Genomic DNA, 23,433 nt, shown 5'->3' on the forward strand with positions numbered 1-23,433 from the left:
AAATAAATAATAAATAATTGATATTAAACTGACACAGTGGAGTATTGAACCCTTTCGAAAAAAAAAAATTATAACAAAAAGAAAAAAATCCTATATACATATGTTTTTGACCGTTGCCGAGTTCCTTCATATGGAGCTAATCCTGGGTGCATAATCAGTTCATGTTTATCATAAAAACTCATTGCCATCGGAACTGGAAAGTCACATGATTGTTACATATGAAATTTAAACTCTTTAGGTTAAGAATTCTAATTCAGCGTGAAAATTTTGACCTAAATCGCAATTTAAATAAAAGCTTATAAAAACCGGATACAGAACGATGTCTTGGGTGACAATTCTACTAACAAATTGTAACTTTGTCGCAATCTGTACACGTGTATATATTTTAACTTATGAATACTAGATGGTGTTATGTCAAATTGTAGACATACATTTTTTTATTTATATTTTTTTATATTTTTCATATTTTTATATTCATTACATCGCGATGGCAAGATTCGCTAATTGTTTTATACAGCACTATGGAAAGATGATATTAATATGGTTGTATGAGGCACCTATAGTTTTTTTCGTAAACATTGGTGTAACAGCATCCTTAGGATCTAGTGAACTAGTTGTTCACAATCAAATCCAAACGTAATCGCCATTTTCCTATTGCACTTCAGTCGAAATTTCAGTTTATAATCGAGATTGTACCGTAACAGGAATATATTTAAATAGAATTGGCCCTCAGTTATGATTAGGCGAAGTTGGATCGGAATAGAACCGGAAACAAATTATAGCCGTTATATGTTAGTAGAAATAACCCCCTATCTTCCAACATATTATTCATTGCCACGTACTGTTTATAATTGTAGAGTTCTACCTTATTTAAAATTGATAGAAAATATATGTTAAATTTATAAATAACCTCACCGATATTTAAAAATATCTGAAATAACAAAAATCATATTGAAAAATTAGATAAAACTGTTAAAACTAAGTGAATCTCGGATTTTATTTTCTGACTATAATAGAGCAATACCACGCCGCTTGCCGTTCGTGCAATATACGTTAAAATAAAATTATAACCCAGTTAACAGTAAAGCCAGTAACTTGAAACACGTGAAACCTAATCGAATATGGATTTTTTACATCGTCTTTACACATAAAATAACAATTAAAATAAACTTACTTACTTCCTTTTTACTGATGAGATATATTCCTAAAAAGGAAGTCATTTAGTATCAACAAGTCAAGACCAATTAGATTTTATCATGTTTTAGGTTAAGTTTAATCTGTACATCTTTGGAGTTTAAAATAAATTTTAAAGTGTAAAATAACAAATATGAATTTCCGAAGATCACGCACACGATCACGACGAAACTCTATGAACATAATGATAAGTACAGAAAAATGGCGAACCTATGGGAGAAAACTATCGCGTAAAGACAAAGAGTATCTAGAAGAAGATTCTGTGGACGATTTACCGCAAGCGTGTGAACTCAAAGATTGGTTTGAAGAATTTTTTATGCAAAACAATGCAGAAAACGACCAATCCGATCAAGATGTTGAAGTAAATCTAACGAAAAAACAAACTTTAGTGCTCTCCACTTTGGTACCTGACGAAATACTTCTTATGAAAAAGTATTATCTCATATTATTTATTGCTATAAAATTAGCCTATTTTTAGCCTATTTTCTGATGTTTAACAGTTTTATTCGATTTGCAGTTTCAGTACAGGGGACCCGAAAAAATTCGTAGGCGTTTTGATGATGGCTGATGTTTCAGGATATACAGCACTATCTGAAAAATATAACAATACTGGAAAGGGTGGTACTTATAAATTAACAGTGACATTAAATACCTATCTAGGTTCTCTTATAGAAGTCATATATAGTCATGGTGGAGATATAATAAAATTTGCTGGAGATGCATTTTTAGCTCTCTGGAAAACTGATAAACGAACATTCTTATCTCATACGATTCACACAGCGATTACATGTGCCCTTATAATTCAGCATTCTTTTGGATCATATGAAACTGATGTCAAAGTAAATCTCAAAGTGAAATTGGCTATATCGGCTGGTAATTTAATATTCGCTCCTATTGGGACTGGAATAGATATGAATTATATAATCATTGGCTTACCCGTCATTGAAGCAAAAGTCGCTGAAAGTCTTTGTGCTTCCGGAGAAGTAAAGTTGACGCCAACTGCATGGGGGCACTGCTATTCGAGAAATTATGATCATTTCATCGATGGTGATAGTCATGTTACTATAAAATCCATTCTGTATGATCCACGTGAAAATGACGTAAGTAAACCTTTTCCTGGGTTCGGAGCTATGATCAGACAAGCCAACAAATCATTTATTACAATAGAAAATCTACCAGACCATCTTTTAGATAATGCAACTAAAGGAGGTACAACAATTTCAAAAGCAAATGAGTTATTGACATTACGTAAAACCATATTAATTGCAAAGGAAAAAAATATAGGCTCTGAAATAAGAAAATTTATGATAAGACCAGTTCTAACACAAATCGATGCGCACCAACCTTTAGAATATCTGACTGAAATGAGACAAGTTTCAGTTTTATTTGTAACCCTCAAACCAAGAGAATGTCCCTTCCCACAACTAATTACAATAGTTAATAATTCATATCAAATTAGTTGTGAAATCGTTTACAAATCTATGGGATGCGTAAATAAAATAATTTTATTCGACAAAGATATTATGATATTAGTAATTTTTGGATTGCGAGGATTCAAGCACGAATCCGAAGCACAAGCTGCTCTAAAATGTGCATTTAGTATAAAAAAATCCGTTTCAGCTCTTGACGGTGTGATTGAAGTATCCATTGGTGTCACTACTGGTCAAGTATATTGTGGAGTAGTTGGACATCCATTTCGCAGAGAATTCACCGTTATTGGCGCCACTGTTAATAAGGCCGCTCGTTTAATGTGTGGATTTCGAAACAAAATAACATGCGATGAAGCTACTTTTGTCAAAAGTAAAATGTCCAGTAATGGATTTACTCTTCAACCACCAACTGAACTTAAAGGAATAGTTCATCCCGGTAAAATTTATGAATACACAGAAGAAATTAGAGCAAAAGAATTATATAACATACCTTTGACATCGCCATTACTAAATCGGAGCGATGAAATGGAGTATTTTGAAAACTGGATCAACGATTATCATTTATCGTTTAGAGATTTTGATGCCTTATTACTTATCGGGGAAAGTAGAATAGGCAAAACTAGACTTCTGCAATGGATGGCTCGATATGCAAAAAACAAGGATCTTACTGCCTGTCATCTTAGTTTAACTTCAATACATTCTGCAACACCGTATTTAGCATTAAATCAAATTATTGAACAAATGCTAGGACTTGACAAACCAATTATTGGATTTGCAAAAGAAGAAAAAATTGTCAATCTCCTTAGTTATTATTGTGACGAGTTGTGTTATTTAAACAATGTTCTAAAGGTTCGGTTTGCTTACCACGAAGAATTTTCTTCGCAGAATGAAATTTTACGAAAAGAAAAAGAAAAAAAGATTTTCAAAAAGTTAATATCTTGTCTGTCAAAAACATATGTAATATTTTTAGACGATTTACAAAATTTAGATGCATTCTCCTGGGATTTTCTTGCAATTATGATCGAGAATATGAAAATATTTACCGTATTAACTGTAACCAGAGGAAAATTTTGCAGTGTACACAGTTGGCTGTACAATGTCTTCATTAAAAACAACATAAGAAAAATTGTTTTAGGTACCATCAGTTCTACATGGATCATACCATTGGCTTGCCAAATACTAGACGTACAAGCTGTATCAGAGGATCTATGTAATGCACTTGAAGCGAAATGTACAGGCATGCCTGGTCTCGTGGAAAGTTTCATTGTTCACCTTTTTTCAAATGGTGCTTTGAATATTAAGAAAGTTCGTGAAAATGAACTAGACTCCTGGCAAGATGAGAACTTACAATTTCCAGATCCTAATTTATTACGTCCTATAGCAATAAATGCAAACGATCAACCTCTTTTAGATCAATTTATTAAAGAAAACATCACGGAAGAAATATCGATATGTTTTGTGATACAGAAAGATCAACTTAATATAGACATAAATATACAAAATGTAGACGCTCTTATTATGATGCAAATAGATTCATTAACCCCTTATCAGCAACTACTTTTAAAAATAGCTTCTGTAATTGGAAACGTATTATCAAGACATCTCTTAGAAAATATAATGTATGAAAATAATCCTTTAACTACAGCAAAAGCTATAAAAAGACTATTTGCAATGCGTATTTTATCCTGTGCAAATAGTAGATATAATAAAATGGCTTCAACTGGAACACTAATATCTAATTACTCAGTTGATTCAAATTTGTCCTGTGAATGCTGTTTTGATTATGACTCTGATATGAATGATGGCTTACCTAAATATGCTTTTTGTAAGGTAATGAAATTCAGGAATAAAAATTCAAGGAAAACTTTTTACGATTTATTACCTCTTAATCAGAAAAAAGAGTTTCATTTACGCATTATTCATTATTTAGAAAACAATAACCAAAAATGTCCTAATTGTGGTGGCACAGTTATGATAGTACAATCTTTATTTAATTTGCAACCAAATATAATGACATCTATTGAAAAACAATATGCGAATGAAGAATACCTTGAAGATAGTAAAAGCGACTCTTACTTTGAATTGCAATGTGAAAAAGAAAACACAATTCCATATAACAGTCATTCATTACGTGACACAAAATCTGGCTCATTAAATATGTTAAATAAAACGGTAGACCATAAACAAGATAGCTTAATAAATTCCGGTACAAAGTCTAGTAAAAGTGAAACAACATTTATAAATGTCTCACAATGTGCGCCAATTTTAAAGGTAAAGTCAAGCTATGATAATAATACTGATATTCGTAGAAGATCTACAAAAAGAGTTACAATGTCAAATATTTGCAAGACAGTCAACTCAGAAATGTTAAAGGGGAATTCTATATTTGATAATTTAAGAGGTGTAACAGAGGCCAAAACAACAAATGATTGGCACAGTTTGGGAGTTATTGATAGTGAAGATAAACTAAGAATAACTAAAACAGAGAAACAGAAAAAATCTTTATGTATAAATTTAGAGAAAGGAGTTTCGAAAACTGATTATAGCAAATGCACATGTACTGACATAAACATAATCATACTTGAACAACTTATACAGCATGCCAAAGAAGCTGAAGTGAAATTCAAAGTGATTGATTTTCTTATAAAATATAGCTATTTCAATGTTTTAGAGAATAATTTTGAAAATGCATTACCAAAACTTGAAGAAGTTGAAAGTATATGCCTCGATAAAACAGTTTCAGATATCGCAGATTTTGATAGGAAAAGATTTCTAGGTAAAATATATTCCTTGAAAGCAGCTTCGTATTTAATAAGCGGTAGACATATAATTGCGAAATTAAATATTGAAAAAGCTGCTAGGATATACCACATGAACTTGAAAAAAATTTCCAATTTCTTACAAATTAGGACATTACTTAACGCTGCTAAGTTTAATCGCAAGAAACATCGTTTACGTAAAGCACTCATGCAAGCAGATACAATTTTTTTCTTAAACGTTGCAACAGTGCTATACTCCACTTTGGACGATGAAGACACCTCTAGAATAGCAGCACTTCGGTCTTTATACCTTGTACAACGAATTGAATGTAGCGTTATAGATTTATGTGATACATTAGCCAATATGATCCAAATGGAACTCGATCGTGGAATGCCGGAATTAACAGTTGATCTGGAAAAAATATCATATAATTGCTTAGAAAGTTTAAAGCGACCTATTAAAGCCGATGAAATGTTCGCTATAGGAAAATTATTATTCGCTATTTTTCGTGCACGTACAGCACGAGGTCAGATAGCATCTGCAATTCGATCCGGGTTTCGAGCTCTTGTAATTAGCCTTTTTTTGCATGCAGACAAAATATCAATAGATATCATCCCTGATCTATTCTATCTGTTACTAGCACGGTGCAGAATTGAGGAAGCAGTCGAAATTGTAAATTTACTTTTAAAATTAGGCGAAAATCAAACAACTCTTGAATGCGAGACTTGGTATTATGCTCTTTCTCTCGACATGATATTAGATGCTGGTTTTCAGCTAGAATCACCATACGAAATTAGTCGTTTTGCTGAGTTTTCACTTCATAAAGGTAAAGCAGCAGGTGAAAGCCGCCGTCGACTTGTTATAGGCTTATGGACTTATTGTTTAAGATCAGATTTTGAGAAAAAAGCTAAACGATATGAAAATGAAGCTTTAAATTGGTCCACACGTGACAATGAGGATGGATCATTAAAAACTATTATAAGTGGAATAAGACTAGCAGAAGCAATGTTAGAGAGTTTAGCTAGCAAAGTAGATGACTTGAAAAAGGTATTTTACCGATTTTAATTAAACATTAGGAATATATGACTATTATGACTCAATCGAAAAATATTTTAGGTGGTTGATGTAATGGAATTACGATCATTGGCTGATCGAGAACTGGGGGAATTAGAAAGAGATGCACGTAATTTACGAACCATTTATCCACGGTGGCTTTTATTAAAAGCAAATTCTCTAAGATTATCGGGGCGACTGACAACAGCCACGGTCTTTTTTAATCAGGTGTGATGTTTTTGACAAATAACGTTTTTTTTTTTTGTATTAATAGATCAAACTCTGATAAGGCTTATTCCATCCCAATGGTCAACGAGGGTTTTATGGGGTGAATACTCATTCACTCGTGGTAGATTTTTTTGTGATGATTACTCGACTTTATCTTAACCATCAACTAAATTTAATTCACTTGAGCTCCACGTTTTACAACTACTTTATTAACGAAATGTAAGTTTGATTATGTACCGTAGATTTGATTATCGCCAACATTTTAGGCAGTTGAAGAGGCTAGGCGAATTAATAATCATTTAGAACAAGCAACGGCCCTTGCAGCTACCTCTAATTCGATATCCTGGATTCAGAATGCCCGTTCCGGTAATTTTTTACATTGGAATATATTGGCAAACGAAACTACAAAAACATCCTGGCATCATTTTCTTTATAAAGTCTTTACTAATCGAAATGTTTAACATTATTATCAAATTATTTCAATTTTATTAGGAAAGCAAAATTATAAAGAATAAATTAGTAGTTTTGTAGCTTAATTATAAAGAATAAATTAGTTGCAGTAAATTTTTGATTTTCTTTTAAACTGTATTGCCAATGTTATCACAATACTTACGGATATATGTAAATTCAGCATGTTTAAGTGTAAAATATATATTTTTGCATTACACAATCACATCAAACAATTTTATGAAAATTTTGTTTGATAGATTAAATGAAATTACTGAAATGCAAAAAAATAATAATCGAACCATTTCTCTCTATTTACCCCTTCCCTCTATTTAGTCCTTTTAGTAAATCATAGTTATAATTTATTTATACTAATATTATAAAGAGGTAAAATTTGTTTTTTTTTTTGTATGTAGGAAGTAGGGATTCAATGCTAAATTTTTTTCACTGGTAGAAAGCTATATTATTCCTGAGTGCTACTATTATATTGTATTATATTTATATCGTATCATTTTATTTATTAATAAAAACACATGTGCGAATCCTAGACGGGTCGCTAGTTTAATTTATCGCCATTAATGTTCAGATAAATAAATAAAACACAGACATTTAATTAAAATAGAAAAAAGAGTCCAAACTGAATGGGATTCATTCAAAAGTTCTAACAGCCACCATCCAGTTTCATCGTCAGTTCCTCGTCATCATGTGAAATAAATAATTCTTGTTAAGACAAATCTAATGAATCCAAATCGATAGGCCTACTAATAGCCATTCCATGATCCGGTCGCTCACGTTTCAGTTTCAGAAAATATCATTAATTATGAATATATATTCAGAATATATAATCAGTTCGAATGAATTTATTTACTCAAATTCATGATAATTATTATAATAAAGAATTATTACTATAAAATATAGCAGATTTATTATGATCAATTTTACATTTTTATTTTATAGATTCTTATTTTTTAATATAACCTTAATGGCAATACCATTTACCTTTAAGGCAAAGTTCGAGTTGGTAGTACAGTAACACTGCTAATAACTATCATCTGTTTTATATACGTGAACGTGACATTGACAGATTCAGTATATTCGCATATCGCGCTCAGCGAACATAATCGTTGGTACGCGCCAATTGCGCGGGAAAAGATAAATTGAAATAGTTTAGTATTTAGTCAGTGACTTTAACACATTTTAACTAAAATGTCTAATAAAATGATCTTTGTTGGAGATATAATATTACCAAGTTTATCAAATCTTAAATGTATTAGTGCATATTTAATAGTTGAAAATGGATTGGTAAGTTTATCATTAATCTAGATTGGAATCTTAACAAACTTGTTAGATAAGAAGTAGTATTTTTGTCATAATATTACTAACACAAAGTTCATATTTTTTTTCCAATAACCAAAACAGTTAGTTTAAAAATAAATACTTTCCTTATTGTACTTTAGTATACCTATATTTTTAGAAATATAATTTAAACTATTAAATATATTTTAAGTAACATGAACAAAAATATTTTATTCCAGATAACTGAAAGAGGTGCGAAGGATTACTTCTATAAATACCAGGATAATTTTATTAAAAGGGGTTACCAAATTAAAATACTAGAACCTCATCAATTTTTGATGCCGGGATTTGTTGACTGCCACACACATGCACCACAGTTTCCAAATATTGGTCTTGGTCTTGATCGTCCTTTACTTGAGTGGCTTGATAAATATACATTTCCTCTAGAAAGTCAATATAGTGATGAAGAATTTGCCGCTAATGTTTATTCTAAAGTTGTAGTAAGTTTGTAATAATAAGCCATTCTAGAATTCACAATAAACGTACGAAATTGATCATTAATTTCTCTAAGAAGGGTTGATTATTAATTTCATTTAAAACACCTTCAAACAATACTAAATAGTGTAGATTTAATTAAAGATTTAAAAAAATGGTATTATTTGGAGTTTGTATGCATCATTACTAACTTTAAGAATGAATAAGAATCAAAATATTTTTGTGCTGCTTTCATACTATGACAGTTTTAAATAAATACTGCTGAGGATATTACGGTGTTGAAAGCCTTGACATAAACAAATTATATAAAGCATGACAATTTTCATATCTGAAGAATTCTGTCAAGAGTACCAGTTCTTCACTATATCTACATCAAAAGTATGACAAACAATTGTATAATAGCTAAACTAAGCTGTGTCTTTTGTATTTGTCCGCCACTTTAATTTCATATTTCTTAATAATATATTCCATTATTTGGCCTATATTTAAAAGCATACAAATCAGTTAGATTATTATTTTGCCGAATTACATGTTCAGAGATGATCTTATCAGTTATGTATATTAGGTATCAGCTTATAAATTTTTAAACTTTTTGTAAATTAAATTTCTTTTAGAAAAGGTTGATCAACAATGGCACAACAACAGCATGCTACTTTGGAACTCTCCATTTAGAAGGCACATTGGAACTTGTAAAGAGTGCCATAAAACAGAATCAGAGGGCCTTCGTAGGCAAAGTTAGTATGAACATTGAGAACGACGCAGGATATTATAATGATACTGAAAAGGAGTTAAGAGAAGTTAAAACATTTGTTGAAAAAGTATTTGAGTATAATGTAAGTGGTAATTTGAATTATTTAATACTGTTTCTTTTTAAGTTAGGATTAATATCCTTTATTCGGTCACGGCAACCATTTTCAAGGAAGAATAGATAATAATTAAATGGTAACTATTTATAATACTACAGAATATTTTAGAGTACTACATGTGTTTCTGCAAACACAGCTGAAAATTCTATTCCAACACTCTCTTAGAATATTCAAGTAATGGTAGTTTTAGATGGAAATCAAGGGTTGTTTTTTCAATTGTAGTATTTAACACTTAAAAGTTAATTTTAAAAATAGTTTAAGATTATTTTTTAATTTACTAAGGCAATCGGTTTCTATAATATCTATCTAGGTTATTTCTTTTATATCGTCTAAGATTGGATATTTGCTATTTGAAAATTTTATATACTAAGTCGGGACAAACAAGAGAATGAGGTAGAGAGTATTTACGGTTCAATACTTTTATTAAATAGTTTATGGAAAAAGACCACATCATTTATCATTCTATGACAAGCCTGTGCGGACATTTTGTAATGTTCTAATCTAAAGATATAGATTCTAATTCATTTAGATTTTACTGTTTGGGAGATGACTAAGAAATCATTTTCGAATTCTCTTTAAAAGATATACTGTAAAACCGGCCGGACAAGGGTGTTAAAAAATTTCTTTTTTGTAGAGCATTTTTTAAACTCTTCCAAATTCTTAGAACGAAGCCAAGAATTTTGAAAACTTTCGATGAAATGTACCTCATAAGGTCAACGAATTTTAGCTGAAAATCCATTAAAATATCTAAGTTACGAACATAGTCAACACAAATTATATTTTGTCCATCGATATGGTAAGTATCTTGTAGTTTTATATCGGCTAGATTGTATGTAGTAGCATTTTTAATAATAAATACAAATTTATTTGCTTAACACCTAACTGTATAACCATCTTAATCCACTTCACTTCAGTTCAGTGGCCCAGTTCAGTTCGTATATCTGTCATAATTTTTAAATTATTTGCTAATAGGTAAATAACTGTGTGTAACTTCATTTATGAAGATATTGAAAAGAACTGGACCTAGATGAGACCCTTGTGGTACTCCTGACGTTGCTATGAGCGAATTTGATTCAAGTCTGCATACCTATGTGTATTATATAAATAAGACTTAATCTTATATAAATAAGATTTAATGAAGTTCTTTACTTCATTAAACAATCTCCAAATACGGACAACTGATAAGGTCGAAAGTCTGTGTAGATTGCATCAACGGGTACTCGGGTAAGGGTAAGGGTTAGGGTTGTAGTACCAGATTTTGGTTGTTGATCTTATTTTAGTACAGTCGTGTTGGTGATTGAAATGCCATGTTAGACGTTATGTTACTAATTTTTAAAAATTTCGTATTATGAGTATGGAAATAGATTACCAAATGCCTAATCTCCGGCTTTAGCACATCTTCTGAAAAAAGGCTATCGCAGCGACCTTTACTCTCATCAAGCGATTATAGATTACTAAGTATATCATCATTGGAGAAATAAAATTGGACAATGTAGAAATATTACTACTATGAATCGTGAGGTATTGTTATCTCAGAGACAAGTATTTTTTATAAAATATTCAGACAGTCAGGAAATAAGTTACAAAGGACGTGATGTCCTTCTGAGAGAAATAGATAATTTTGGTGGATTTGGGCCACAAATGCTAGCTTAGATTTAATAAATGACCAAAACATCTTGGTAAATTTTCATAGCACAAAACTTTCAAAACTAGTTAAGTATTGTTTAATTCCAAGCCTATTGTTCTTAAATTTTTAAATATCAAGAAGTTCTAAGGATTTTTCGATTATTTTATTTTATGGTGGTATTTCTTTTTTCTCTACAAATACGTTTTAGTTCACGTAAGTACCATGAGGGATATATCATAATAGATATTTTTAAATATTATGTATATAACTATACATAATATTTATAATTAAAGCATAAAAAAAATACCGTATAATTATGTGCATGTTTCAACTTCGTATTCACGTTTACAATACTAGTCAGCATTGTGCTGATTGGACCTATTATTTAAAAAGTCTGGTTGCTCATGTAGTTTGTTTTGTATAATTGTTATGATCAATAAGTATGATTAGAGAACTAAATCAAAACTTTTAATATTTAATAATTACATTAATAACTAACACTACTAACATTTAAAAACTACAACTAGAAATTAATACTTACTCATATTTTTCAATCAGTTTTTGTGTGCTTTGAGAAAATATGTTTAATGTCTCATTATGAGAAGGGGGTAAGTGGATTAGCACAGTTTTCTTTGTACATTTTATATTTATGCTGCTGAGTTAACGGCTAACCGTACTGACTTTAAATGTTTTAATACAGCTACAAAAAAGTCTTTTCCATCTTTGCCATGGTCGCCTGTCACTAAAATACTTACCATTAAACAACTCTGAGATGTACAACCTTCTATTGAGCCAAATTTCTGTAAAGACGGATACACATTAGTTCTGTAACGTCATAGTATTAAAAAATTCAATGGATTTAAATTAAATAAATATTAAAACCTAGTACGTTTGTATGTTACGTTAGTGTGCAAAAATTCTAAACTTAAATTAACCCTATCAAGGTTTCACGAGGTCCTAGGACCGACGATAGGACGATTCAGATTTTCGGAATGAATCGTCCGGATTATTAAATTAACTTAGTAACGGATTTTCTTTTAAGAATCGTAGCATCGGAATATATAGCATATGTTTTTCCTCGATAAAAGGGCTAATTAAGACAAACTATCACAAATTGGAGTATTAATTCTTGAAATTATTGCAGTTCAACCATAAAACCCAGCTTTATTATAGATTAAAATTATCCTTTAAAAATGTATACAGATAATTCTTGCCATACATTTTAATTGGCTTCGTATAATAAATAAAAATAATTTACTTACTGGTTTTTAATTGCGCCGAGAGAACGCAGATTAATAATTTATAAGCAATAGTTATTATTGTATTCATAAATAATTCATAGTATAAGATTATTTGTAATAATTGCATAGAATAAAACAATATTATACCTACTGTTGGTGCATGTAATATTCTACTGCAGATATACCTTTTTTCTATCAGTCCATACTGAGAAAAATTGTGTACTAAGATGAAATTATTTCGTGACGTAACCTTCGATTGGGTTATATTTACAGGCCTACCGGCAATGAAGAATATAAGGCTTGATTTATTTTTTATTTTAGTGGGTTATATTGTTAAGTGTACGATACACGACAAAAAGTTTTCCTCGGGAATATACTTCTTTCTTACAATCGTTATTAATATTAATTATCTGTATCTATTTCGAACATGACCCTGGGTCAGAACGTAGAATACAATAATTAAAAAAGCAATCCAAGTCATATCAGTTTTTTTTTTATTCGTTGACCTGAGTGATACAGCTGTTGGTAAAAGTTTCAATTACTAACGTCCCACTGACCGATTTCGGTTACAGTGCCAATTTTTAAGGACTGGTCAGCTGCACAGGACATCTTATAGTGCACAGAAAACTCAAACTCAAATGCACTTTCTATTGTACAACTAACAATCCAATAGGATTACAAATTGTACACGACTGAATTGTTCGGTCTTTCCTAGGTATGATACTTTAAACACTGCCATTTCCAAACTTCGGGCTAATACCGGGAGTTTGAAGAATAAATATTCTTTTCATTGACCTAACGCGGCACAACCAAAACATCGCAGCCTAATAAGCTAACCACTAGCATTAATAGCGCAATGGTTTACGGGCCGCTTGGCGATGTAAAAAGTCCCAGGATCGATCCTGACCCCTTGGCTCATTGTCGTCCCCATTCCTAACACAAGTGATAGCTTAAAAGGAGGGGTAAATAGAAATATTAGTAATTCCTTAACTATTGCATTTAGGGACATTGCTAGTATTCTTTAAAAAAAAATACTAGTCCCAACGATTTTTTTATCGTATAATGTAATATCGCAAACTTTGACAGAATTACTTTTTGGGAGGAGAGAGTACACTGACTCAGACAGAGAGTGTGTATGCGTGCATGGACGAAGAATACATTATTATTTTAAAATATTTCAGAATGATTTAGTTAATCCCGTAATCACTCCGAGATTTGCAATCAGCTGTGATAATGATCTAATGAAGAAATTGTCAGTAATAGCAAAACAAAACTCATGCCTTATTCAGGTAAAAAAAAAAAACTCAAATTTTACGCATATGTTTAATTCAATATTTATAAAATGATTCAAAATATATAAAGTCGATTGTGCTTTTTCCAGAGTCATATATCAGAGAATAAAAAGGAGATAGAGTATGTGCTGAGTACTAATCCAGAATGTACGAGTTATTCTGAAGTTTATGGACGTTGCGGCCTTTTTGATAATAAGGTAATAAACCTTGAACAATTCACGCACGAAGGCGCGCCCCTCCATATTATATTATTACTGTCGGCTTGTATCAGTGTGAGAGTGAGATGCCGAAGAGTAAAGAGAGCAACAAATACAAATTTGATTATATTTTATAAGTTTATTCTATTAAAAATTCTATTTAAGTCTATCAATATTTTTATTAATATTAGGTGGGTGTAAAAAAAAAACGTGTTCGACATTCGCCCAATCTTGCATTCGTTGAATGACTATGTAATATTCAATATTATATTTCAATTAAATTTCTACAATTTTAAATACTAATCAAATATAACGTACCTAATCCTTTTCTAATGAAAATTCCAGTTTATATATACATGTAAGATAAAATTATATTATACAGACCAAAAACGTTTTCGTTTACAAAGCACATTTCTTCATATTATTAATTATTGTTTTCATATATATTTCTTGTTTCAAGTGCATCATGGCTCACGGGGTGCACCTGAGTGAGGAAGAGATCGATATGTTCGTACGTAAAGGCGCATCCATAGCGCACTGTCCGGCCTCCAATACCAGACTCAAGTCTGGACTCTGTCCCGTGAGGAAATTACTCAATTGCGAGGTCAAAGTCGGTCTCGGAACTGGTAAATACTCACTATTTTTATCACATTTCTGTTATATACTAAGAGATTAAATTAACGACGGACTAACTTTACATCTATACTAATATTATAAAAGCGAAGTCTGTCTGTGTCTCTGTCACAGTCAAACCTCTGAAGCGAATTTGAAGGAATTCGAAATTACAAGCTTGAACAACAAGGAAAAATATAGAGTTCTAATGGTTGGCTATAATATATTATGGTATTGAAATATGTAATTATTTAAATAACAACTGTGTATCGATAAAAAAAATCAAGAAGGTTAACTAGTAGTTTTTTTTTATCATCATGGTTAAGTAAAGATCATATTTTAAATTTAATTTAAATGTAGTTCGTAGCATGGTAACTAACCATTACATTTATAACAACTGTCGAATGTTCTTTAAATAATGAATGGGAAATATGCAAAAAAAATTTACTTAATATTTAGCAACCAAAGTTAAACATTTCTTATTCCAATTTCTTTTATATGTATTTTTAGAAAACTATGGTCCAATCCATCCATAATGATTGGCCTTCATCATCATAAGTTAATAATGTAGTTAATTACTGAATTTCTTGTCGGTTCTCTATCTAATCTACTTTCCGAACCGGTACCACCGGTTTTGCATTTAATTCGACACTTCACATGACAATTCAAAAGTGCTTCTATGCGCTTACTTAATATTTTGATTTGATTTAATAATCTTAACTATTTATTTATTGGAATCTTTATTTATTTTATTTAAAAAATAAATATATTGTAATCACAATTTTTGTAGACGTATCAGGAGGCGATAACGCGAGCATATTGGATGCGTTGAGACGCGCAATGGACGTATCCGAACATCTCAACCTGTTGGGCGGCAAGGAGCCTGCGTTAAATTGGAAGGAGGCCCTATATCTTGCCACGCTGGGTGGAGCTAGGGGTAAGTTATTTATAATCTACATAAAATCGTTTTCGAAATTATTAGGATACGCTATCAAACTACTTTAAATTATTTGCCAAACAAAATTTGAATTGTTTTAAGCTCTAGTTCTTCATATTTTTGTTTAAACTCAATAGATTTATGTAAAATGTATTATTATGTAATGTATTATTTATGTAAAATTACATTATTATTATTTGTTACTTATTAACCTATACATTTGGTTTTAATCCAACTCTGTTTTATAGCAGCTTATACTTAGTATTTTTATTTCAGCTCTATTTATAGACGATAAAATCGGAGGTCTCGAGGTAAATCAGGAATTCGACGCATTACTCATAGATTTGTATTCGAAGAACAGCCCCATAGATAAGTATACATACTCTGTGGCACACGGAGAGGAGGAAGAAATTTTGGAACGAGTTGAGAGGTTTGTTTACTTGGGCGACGACAGAAACATTGTACAAGTGTATATTAAGGGTAAAAAAGTTAAAGATATTTTATAAATAGGGGTAATAGCTATTATTATAAAAAAAATAAATGATAGTTGAATAATAATAGCTCTAGCCAATCGGTCTTTATATACAATTAATTTATTTTCCAACAACTTTGTTTTTATATATATATATTTATAGAAATTATATATATATATTTACAGACGTTTATATTTAAAAAATATATTTAGAATTAAAATTAGTAAATTTGTGACTTTCTATTACTGGGCCGCAGATCAAAAATCTATCGATTGGTATATATCGATTAAAATATCGAATTGATTCGATTAATATTCATGTTTATTTTATTATAAAGTACCATCTAAAAGGGAATTATTTTTTAATGAACGTACCAAGTGACATACTTTTTAGTCTTTTTAGTATGTATATTATATTTTAAGTTTATTATTACTTAAGAACTATTACTTAAATTAATATAAACGCATGATTTATTATGTCTCTATGATGTATTGCTTAATAATAAAACTCTGGCGGAAAAATCACGAGTTTCTTGGACAATTCAATGTAATACACGCAGCAAACTTCTAGTAACACGGACACCTGTGCTCAAAACGCTGCGGTTTTCCTGCTGGAAACTTATTGCTGTGTAAAATATCGTATATGACAATTTTAAATTGAGTGTGTATTGTGTATATTTGCTATAAGGTATAAAATAATTGAATTGCTTGCAAAGCTGAGAAAATTTATTTTTTTACTGTATTTACTTAATCACAGAGTGTAAATAATAAATATATTTTTTTAACAAAAACTTTTTTATTATTTCGTTTCGTCGCACATTGGAAAACAGGATAAAAATATAAACCCAAAATTTATTCATATACTTTTATTTTCGTGTTATTCTTTATAATTTGTATAGAAAAATGTGCAAATATAATGTGAAAATCTATAAAAACTTAATGCACATAAGCAAATACCATATTACAAATATTCTAAAATAAATTAAAACTATCATATACTTGCTATTCATGTACAATTTTAAAAGAAAATAGACATAAAAATTTCACATCTTCGTTTATCGTCCATTGCACTAAAAACATAACTCAAATTAGAAATAATATAACATGTCAGTTCAAGTACCGTTAACAAAACAAAAAAAAAATCGTTCTAATGAAAAACTAAAATAATAACATTGTTCGTGACATTGTTAAAGCTCCGAGATCTATGCTAACTTAATAATTTACGACAGTGATACCCAAAGCAATGTTATGATCAATACTTAAGTCGGTGGAATGATTAGGTATTTTACATATTCGAGTGTTTATTATAATAAAATACAAATTCAATTGGAACAGTCTTATACAAATCATATGTACCCAACAATATTCAAAAACTTACCATAGTACAAAATTTTCTATACTATAATAATTGATGTTAATCAAAGGTGTGATTTCAAAAAGAATAGGACGCGTTTGATTAAAGTTTATAATGTATTTAACATTTAGTATTTGTTGCTATTGCCACGATTTTTACATCTTCTAAAATGACAATAGCACCAAATTATTCCATCTACGGACAAACTACCCTATACATTAATTATATATGTATATAATAAGAAATTAAACTATCATAACCTATAACTAATCAATGAACACAAGATCTTGGCCAATGAAAATCCAAGAAAAGTTTTACTAACTATCGAATATTACTTTAAAGATTATACTACGGAATAGATCACGTAGGTCTCGTGAAATTATCCTTGAATAATACTTCAACGTATAAAAATGCTAACAGAATGATAAGGTACCTTAAATATGGCCACAGTAAGCCTAACGCGTAGCTGCTACTCCACAACCACTAGGAATTCATAAATATATTGAGCTGCCTTTCGCATGACTATTAGCGAAATAAACTAGCATTAAAACTTACAAATTATTTTCATTCACAATCATATATTTATGTTTGTAAAAATTTTAATGCAAACAATACTCTTTATACAAACAAGCTGACTGTATCATTCAAAAGCCTTTTGCTTTATTAACACAATTGATACGTAATAAAAGTGTTATGCACACTGCTGCACGCGTAAAAATAAACAGGCAGCTTAAACAATATACACAAAAAATATATATTTACCTATTAACCTAAACAATTAGATGTGCTTAACACGTGCTCAATGTAGGTGTCATGTATGATGAATAAATATAAACATAGTATGACTTAGAGCCTGTTTTAGCACTCCTTATTAAATCTAGTTATTCTAGAAATTGTATGTCAACTTAAAAAAAAAACATCGAAGCACTTGAGTGCTGAGCAAATATATACAACCAATTAAAAATTAATTTGGAACAAAATTTAAAATTATATCTTCATTGTGAAGTCACACCGGATCGCGAAATTAGAATATATTTAAATAAAAAGTATCATTTATAATATCACGTAACGATATTTGAACAAAAACCGAAACATGTATAATAATTAATTTCTATACGCGTATTTTGAAGCGATAAAACAGGCTGTACAAAGAATTTACGTCAATAAGTTTATCAAAAACGTAAACGTACAACTAACATATTAAATATATTTCGATACATCAGAAAAATGTATCAATATTAGTTGAAATTAATACTATTTTTAATAATAAGAGATTTCACAATCAACTAGCACCTATAATTTATGTTAGAAGCATCGACACTTCCATTACTATAGAATTATAGACAAAACACCCACTTTATTTGTACTACATATAATAGACAACAAATCTCAAATCCTTCAATTTAAAACCATATTAATATTGTAAAAAATAAGTTGAATTTTTATGAAGAGCTGTAGAGTAAATTTTACATTTTTCAGTCTTTTTTGTAACTTTTTTTCTAAAATGAATATACAATCCGAAATACTTTGACATTAATTCCAATACTTGTCTATAATATTGAAAATTCAACAAATATTTTTAGAATCTTATATGGTATGATATTTATATACTAAACAATAACATTAGAAAAAATACTGTTCCTGTTTTATCGAAGTCAAGATTAAAAAATATTGTTTTAAAGTTATATTATAATGAATAGAAATTTTGGCATTATGGAATACATTGATGATCAAATAAGCCAAAAAAAAAAAAAACATACATACGAGGTAGAGAAAAATGCAGTAGTGTAAGTTGTTTATAAAATAATAATTCTTTCAATATTATAACGCGCTCTAAATGTGCACGATCCATAACAATAACCTAGATATATTTACAGGAATGTTTAAAAGTGGTCAAATTCGAACACATTCCAAATTTCCGTTCTAATAAAAATCGTCAACCGTTAAATATAAAATTAAGTTTCGATATAAAAATTTTTTTTTTTGCTAAATAATATAGACTACAATTTGGTAAATTAAATGCATTAAAGATATTTATAGGAAATATACAGCAATTAATTCAATTGCTCTACTGAAACATATTCGCGTTATATGCGTGAAACATATTGTAAAAGAAAAATTTACTTTATCATTGACATTTTCTCTAAATTTATTTCGTAAAGATTTCTGAACTTACGTAGCTAATTAGGTATATATATGTTGTAATTGAAACTACTTAAAAATTTTACAGAGAGCACATATTTACAAAATATTTATGAAATAATTTTTTTTTTTTTTAATTTTTATATTCGTTGCTAATTAGTAACTTGTGGCATGATATATGTGAAATTTGTCACAAAATTGTTCAGAAATTTGTTCGTAATATATTTTTTTGTTAAATTCTGTTTGTAAGCTCAATTTCAACATTAATTGTAGATCATCGAAGTTACGTAGATCACTACTATCACTTTTAGGATTACGACACAAGATCTATACGAATGATAATTTTAATTACTAATTTTCGTTTGAAGTTCCTATATTTATATATGTTATCGGAATTTTATAAGAGATAACGTCAAATAGGTTTATTTATATCATGCTAACATATATAGTACAGATTATTGTAAATAATCGATGACATTCATATGCTGGCGTGCTGGTCACAATGTATTAAATTGGAAATATCGAGTCGGAGGTTAAGTTTCAAATTCGTTACAGGTGTGAGTGTAATGTTTAACTGCTATTTCTAAATTTAAACCAAAAAGTACGTCTCTGCTCACATACAAGACTTTACATAACAGAGGGGTTGGCACGAATATCTCAAAAACAGCAGTCGATAGTGTGTGCGCGAACGTATGCATACGAGAACGGTGGCGCGCGAGGCGAGGCGGCGGTGTCAGGGCGTGGGCGGGAGGTGTCAGGCGGTCACTTGACGAGGCTGGAGAGCGAGCGGGACCTCAGTGTCGGAGTGCGTGAGGGCGCGACACACGCGCGCGCGCCGCGAGCGCCGCCGCGAGCCGCCTGCGCACGCCACACGGTACCGACACCACTCACACACACTATACTGCACAGGCGTCTGCGGGGGGCTACGGTAGTGATGCCAACTCCTACGGGACGTTCCCCCTACAATACACTTCCGGTAATTCTCGATTAAAAACCCCTAAAGTTTTTGTTGTACCCTGTTTGAGAGGTAATTTAAAATATATTCGAGTAGTTTATTTCATAATAGCCGTTGTAATTACGTCGGTGCATATGACACGTGTACAAATATTAATTTATGATCTAATAATTAAAATAAAATTATCCCCTTTAACTTACCAGTACGGCTAGCTTTTTATTGAAATTCAAACCTTAACTTCATATGACATAAGGTTTATTATACGAGGTACTAAAAATGGGTATTCCCTGGAGCTCCTAGCGTTAATAATTTACATTTTATATAAATATCAAAAATACCATTTTTTTATATATATATCCGATATATATCTGTTATATATCCAGGCTAAGAAAACGAAGCGAATTTCATTCTGTAAACCCTTAAAAATGTGAAAGGTCTCTTTAACATAATACAAGTGTCGAAATACGACATTTTTTATTAAAAAAAGTAACAAAGGAATTAGTGTCTATCTATTTGAGAAGGAAATTTTTAATGAACACTTAAAAAACAAGTACTTTTTATTATTATATCTTCTTTTGTTTGTGAAATAAATTCACTAATTTTATTTTAATATTAATTTGTAATCAACTAATCATAAAAAGTAAACATTCAGAGTCGGGCCTTAAGCATAGATCTATGAGTGTTATTCAGAAGATAGGAAAAAATCAATTGATATATATCGTGATATATATCATGAAATATATCCGCGAACAATGCTTCGTTCTATTCAGATATAGTATTTTAGTGCCTACGATACCTTTAATATTGTCAACTTATTATGAAATCACGTGAGACGTGAAGTCGACTAATTGGAGTTAGTGTAAGCTAAGAAGATTATTATTGCTACTGCCTGTTATACATACTTTCTGCCATTTTCTGTACCCTACATGGTAAGTTTTACTTTTATATTTTCTTCAGCTTATGTACCTACGGCATTTTAGACTCTCATTTAGTTTCCCAATAGATAAATTTGTAAAAAAAAAACATTTTATGGGTTTTCTGGGTCAGTGAATTTGATAGTTCATGGCAACCGTAGCATGCTACATACTGTATCACGTCTTTTATCTCGTTCGTTCGCGCGCAAATAGAAAGAGGGCGCAGGGGGTCTTGGCGCTGTTTCACGGTGGCATGCTACCCATGCTGGTGTTAGGATCGTTGCAAGTGAGTTCTCGTCTACGCTTAAGTTAGTTCTTGTATATTTGTTTTCAGTTTTTTTTTTTTTTTATGTCGAAGGTGGCAAACGACCAGGAGGCTCACCTGATTGAAAGTGACTACCACCGCCCATGGACATCTGCAACACCGGGAAGCTTGCAGATGCGTTGCATAAACAAAATCGTAAATGACGCACAAATAACAAACAAAGCTATTTCAATTGCTAGAGCCTTAGACAGGGCCCAAAGGGATGGAACAACAATATCCGTGGCAGTAGAAATATGGCACCGGCTTGAAAAGGACTTTGAAAATGAAATACCAGAAGTTATAAATTTATTCCAACGCAGACGCGAGATGGCATTAGGGTCTGTTCATTACTTGGCCAATATATTGGACCACCGGTTTCTGGGTAAACATCTGACCAACGATCAAAGAGACAAAGCTTTTGGTGAAATACAGCCCGCCTACTGCCTACTGTGACGGCATTACTGACACAATCGTCAATGTTTCCCAGATGCCTACTGTGACGGCATTACTGACACAATCGTCAATGTTTCCCAGATATCTGTTTGGGTCACAATTTGAATAGGGGTCTATTATACCATTATATCTTTATACCATTGGAATGGTGGAAGCTCCTAGATATAAACACAATTGATCTGCGTTGGCTCAACTGGGATGGTAAAGAAGCATTACAGGCACTCTGTGAACAATTGCTGTCAGCAGTAGCGTCAACGGCAGGTCTTGAAAGAATTTTCTCTACCTTCGGCCTTGTTCAATCAAAGATTCGTAATCGATTAGGAACCCAAAAAGCGCATAAATTGGTTCATATCTTCTTTCAAGACTTTCAACCAGTCTGAAAGGGGGGGGGGCCTCCATAGTACAGCTGCAGCTCTGTCATACAATATTATATGGATTTGGAATCCCAGAGCGCATGAGGACATCATAGAAGAAACAGAGGTTGACTGGGACTGGGAGCCAGATGATGATGTCCCACTCATAGATCCATACTTAAGTCCTGACTCTGAATAATAACTTTTTATGACTAGTTGATTCCAAATTAATATTAAAATAAAATTAGTTGATTTATCTCACAAACAAATGAAGAAAATTATAATAATAAAAAGGTACTCGTTTTTTAAGTGTTTATTAAAAATTTCTTTCTCAAATAGATATACACTAATTCCTTTGTTACTTTTTTTTAAAAAAAAGTGGTATTTCGACACTTGTATTATATTACAAATTCCTTTCAGATTTTTAAGTGTTTACAGAATGAAATTCGCTTCGTTTTCTTAGCCTGGAGATATATCGGATATATATAAAAAAATCGGATTTTTGATATTTATTATAAAATCGGATTTTTTCGAACCCTGGTTTTTGTTAACTTTTCTTTGTATATTTTTTGCTTCTTCCTCATATTCTTTTAATTCATAAATAAATCAATAATTAATTAGCTTTTGTATTTTTTCCCCCCTTAAAAATCCTTCTACATAAATCTTCCCTAACCATTATAGGATTTCCCCAAAATTTAGGGGGAAAACCCCCAAGTTGGCATCACTGATAGGTTATACTTTTAACGAAAAGCATTTGAGTGAAAAAATAATGTTTTTTTTACTTAACCGAAATACTATAGTATCATAAATT

At 30.8% G+C, this 23,433-nt stretch overlaps 3 protein-coding genes across 7 annotated transcripts in view; 2 read left to right on the forward strand and 1 right to left on the reverse strand.

The window, feature by feature from the left end:
• Positions 1–1,327: 1,327 nt before the first annotated feature.
• LOC125071579 (adenylate cyclase type 10-like) lies at positions 1,328–7,126 on the forward strand. Its single transcript, XM_047681900.1, has 4 exons — positions 1,328–1,626; positions 1,712–6,431; positions 6,501–6,665; positions 6,932–7,126. Exons 1-4 carry the CDS (start codon positions 1,328–1,330, stop codon positions 7,124–7,126), a joined length of 5,379 nt encoding a protein of 1,792 aa, XP_047537856.1.
• Positions 7,127–8,220: 1,094 nt separating this feature from the next.
• LOC125071492 (guanine deaminase) lies at positions 8,221–16,893 on the forward strand. The gene is made up of 8 exons (XM_047681761.1): positions 8,221–8,414; positions 8,648–8,908; positions 9,518–9,736; positions 13,819–13,926; positions 14,019–14,126; positions 14,587–14,752; positions 15,529–15,675; positions 15,952–16,893. Exons 1-8 carry the CDS (start codon positions 8,319–8,321, stop codon positions 16,179–16,181), a joined length of 1,335 nt encoding a protein of 444 aa, XP_047537717.1. The 5' UTR covers positions 8,221–8,318; the 3' UTR covers positions 16,182–16,893.
• Positions 16,894–17,028: 135 nt separating this feature from the next.
• The window catches only part of LOC125071270, a 29,518-nt gene continuing 23,113 nt past the window's right edge, over positions 17,029–23,433 (reverse strand). For 2 of the 5 annotated variants that reach the window (XM_047681421.1, XM_047681420.1), the window contains one exon: positions 17,029–20,418. In XM_047681421.1, the coding sequence (XP_047537377.1) occupies positions 20,177–20,418 (242 nt within the window). In that variant the 3' untranslated portion in view covers positions 17,029–20,176. Of the gene's footprint in view, positions 20,502–23,433 lie in introns of all 5 variants that reach the window. The other 3 variants (XM_047681427.1, XM_047681423.1, XM_047681424.1) reach the window with 3 other exon arrangements.

The sequence above is a fragment of the Vanessa atalanta genome, chromosome 19, assembly GCF_905147765.1.
Source record: "Vanessa atalanta chromosome 19, ilVanAtal1.2, whole genome shotgun sequence".
Taxonomy (NCBI): domain Eukaryota; kingdom Metazoa; phylum Arthropoda; class Insecta; order Lepidoptera; family Nymphalidae; genus Vanessa; species Vanessa atalanta.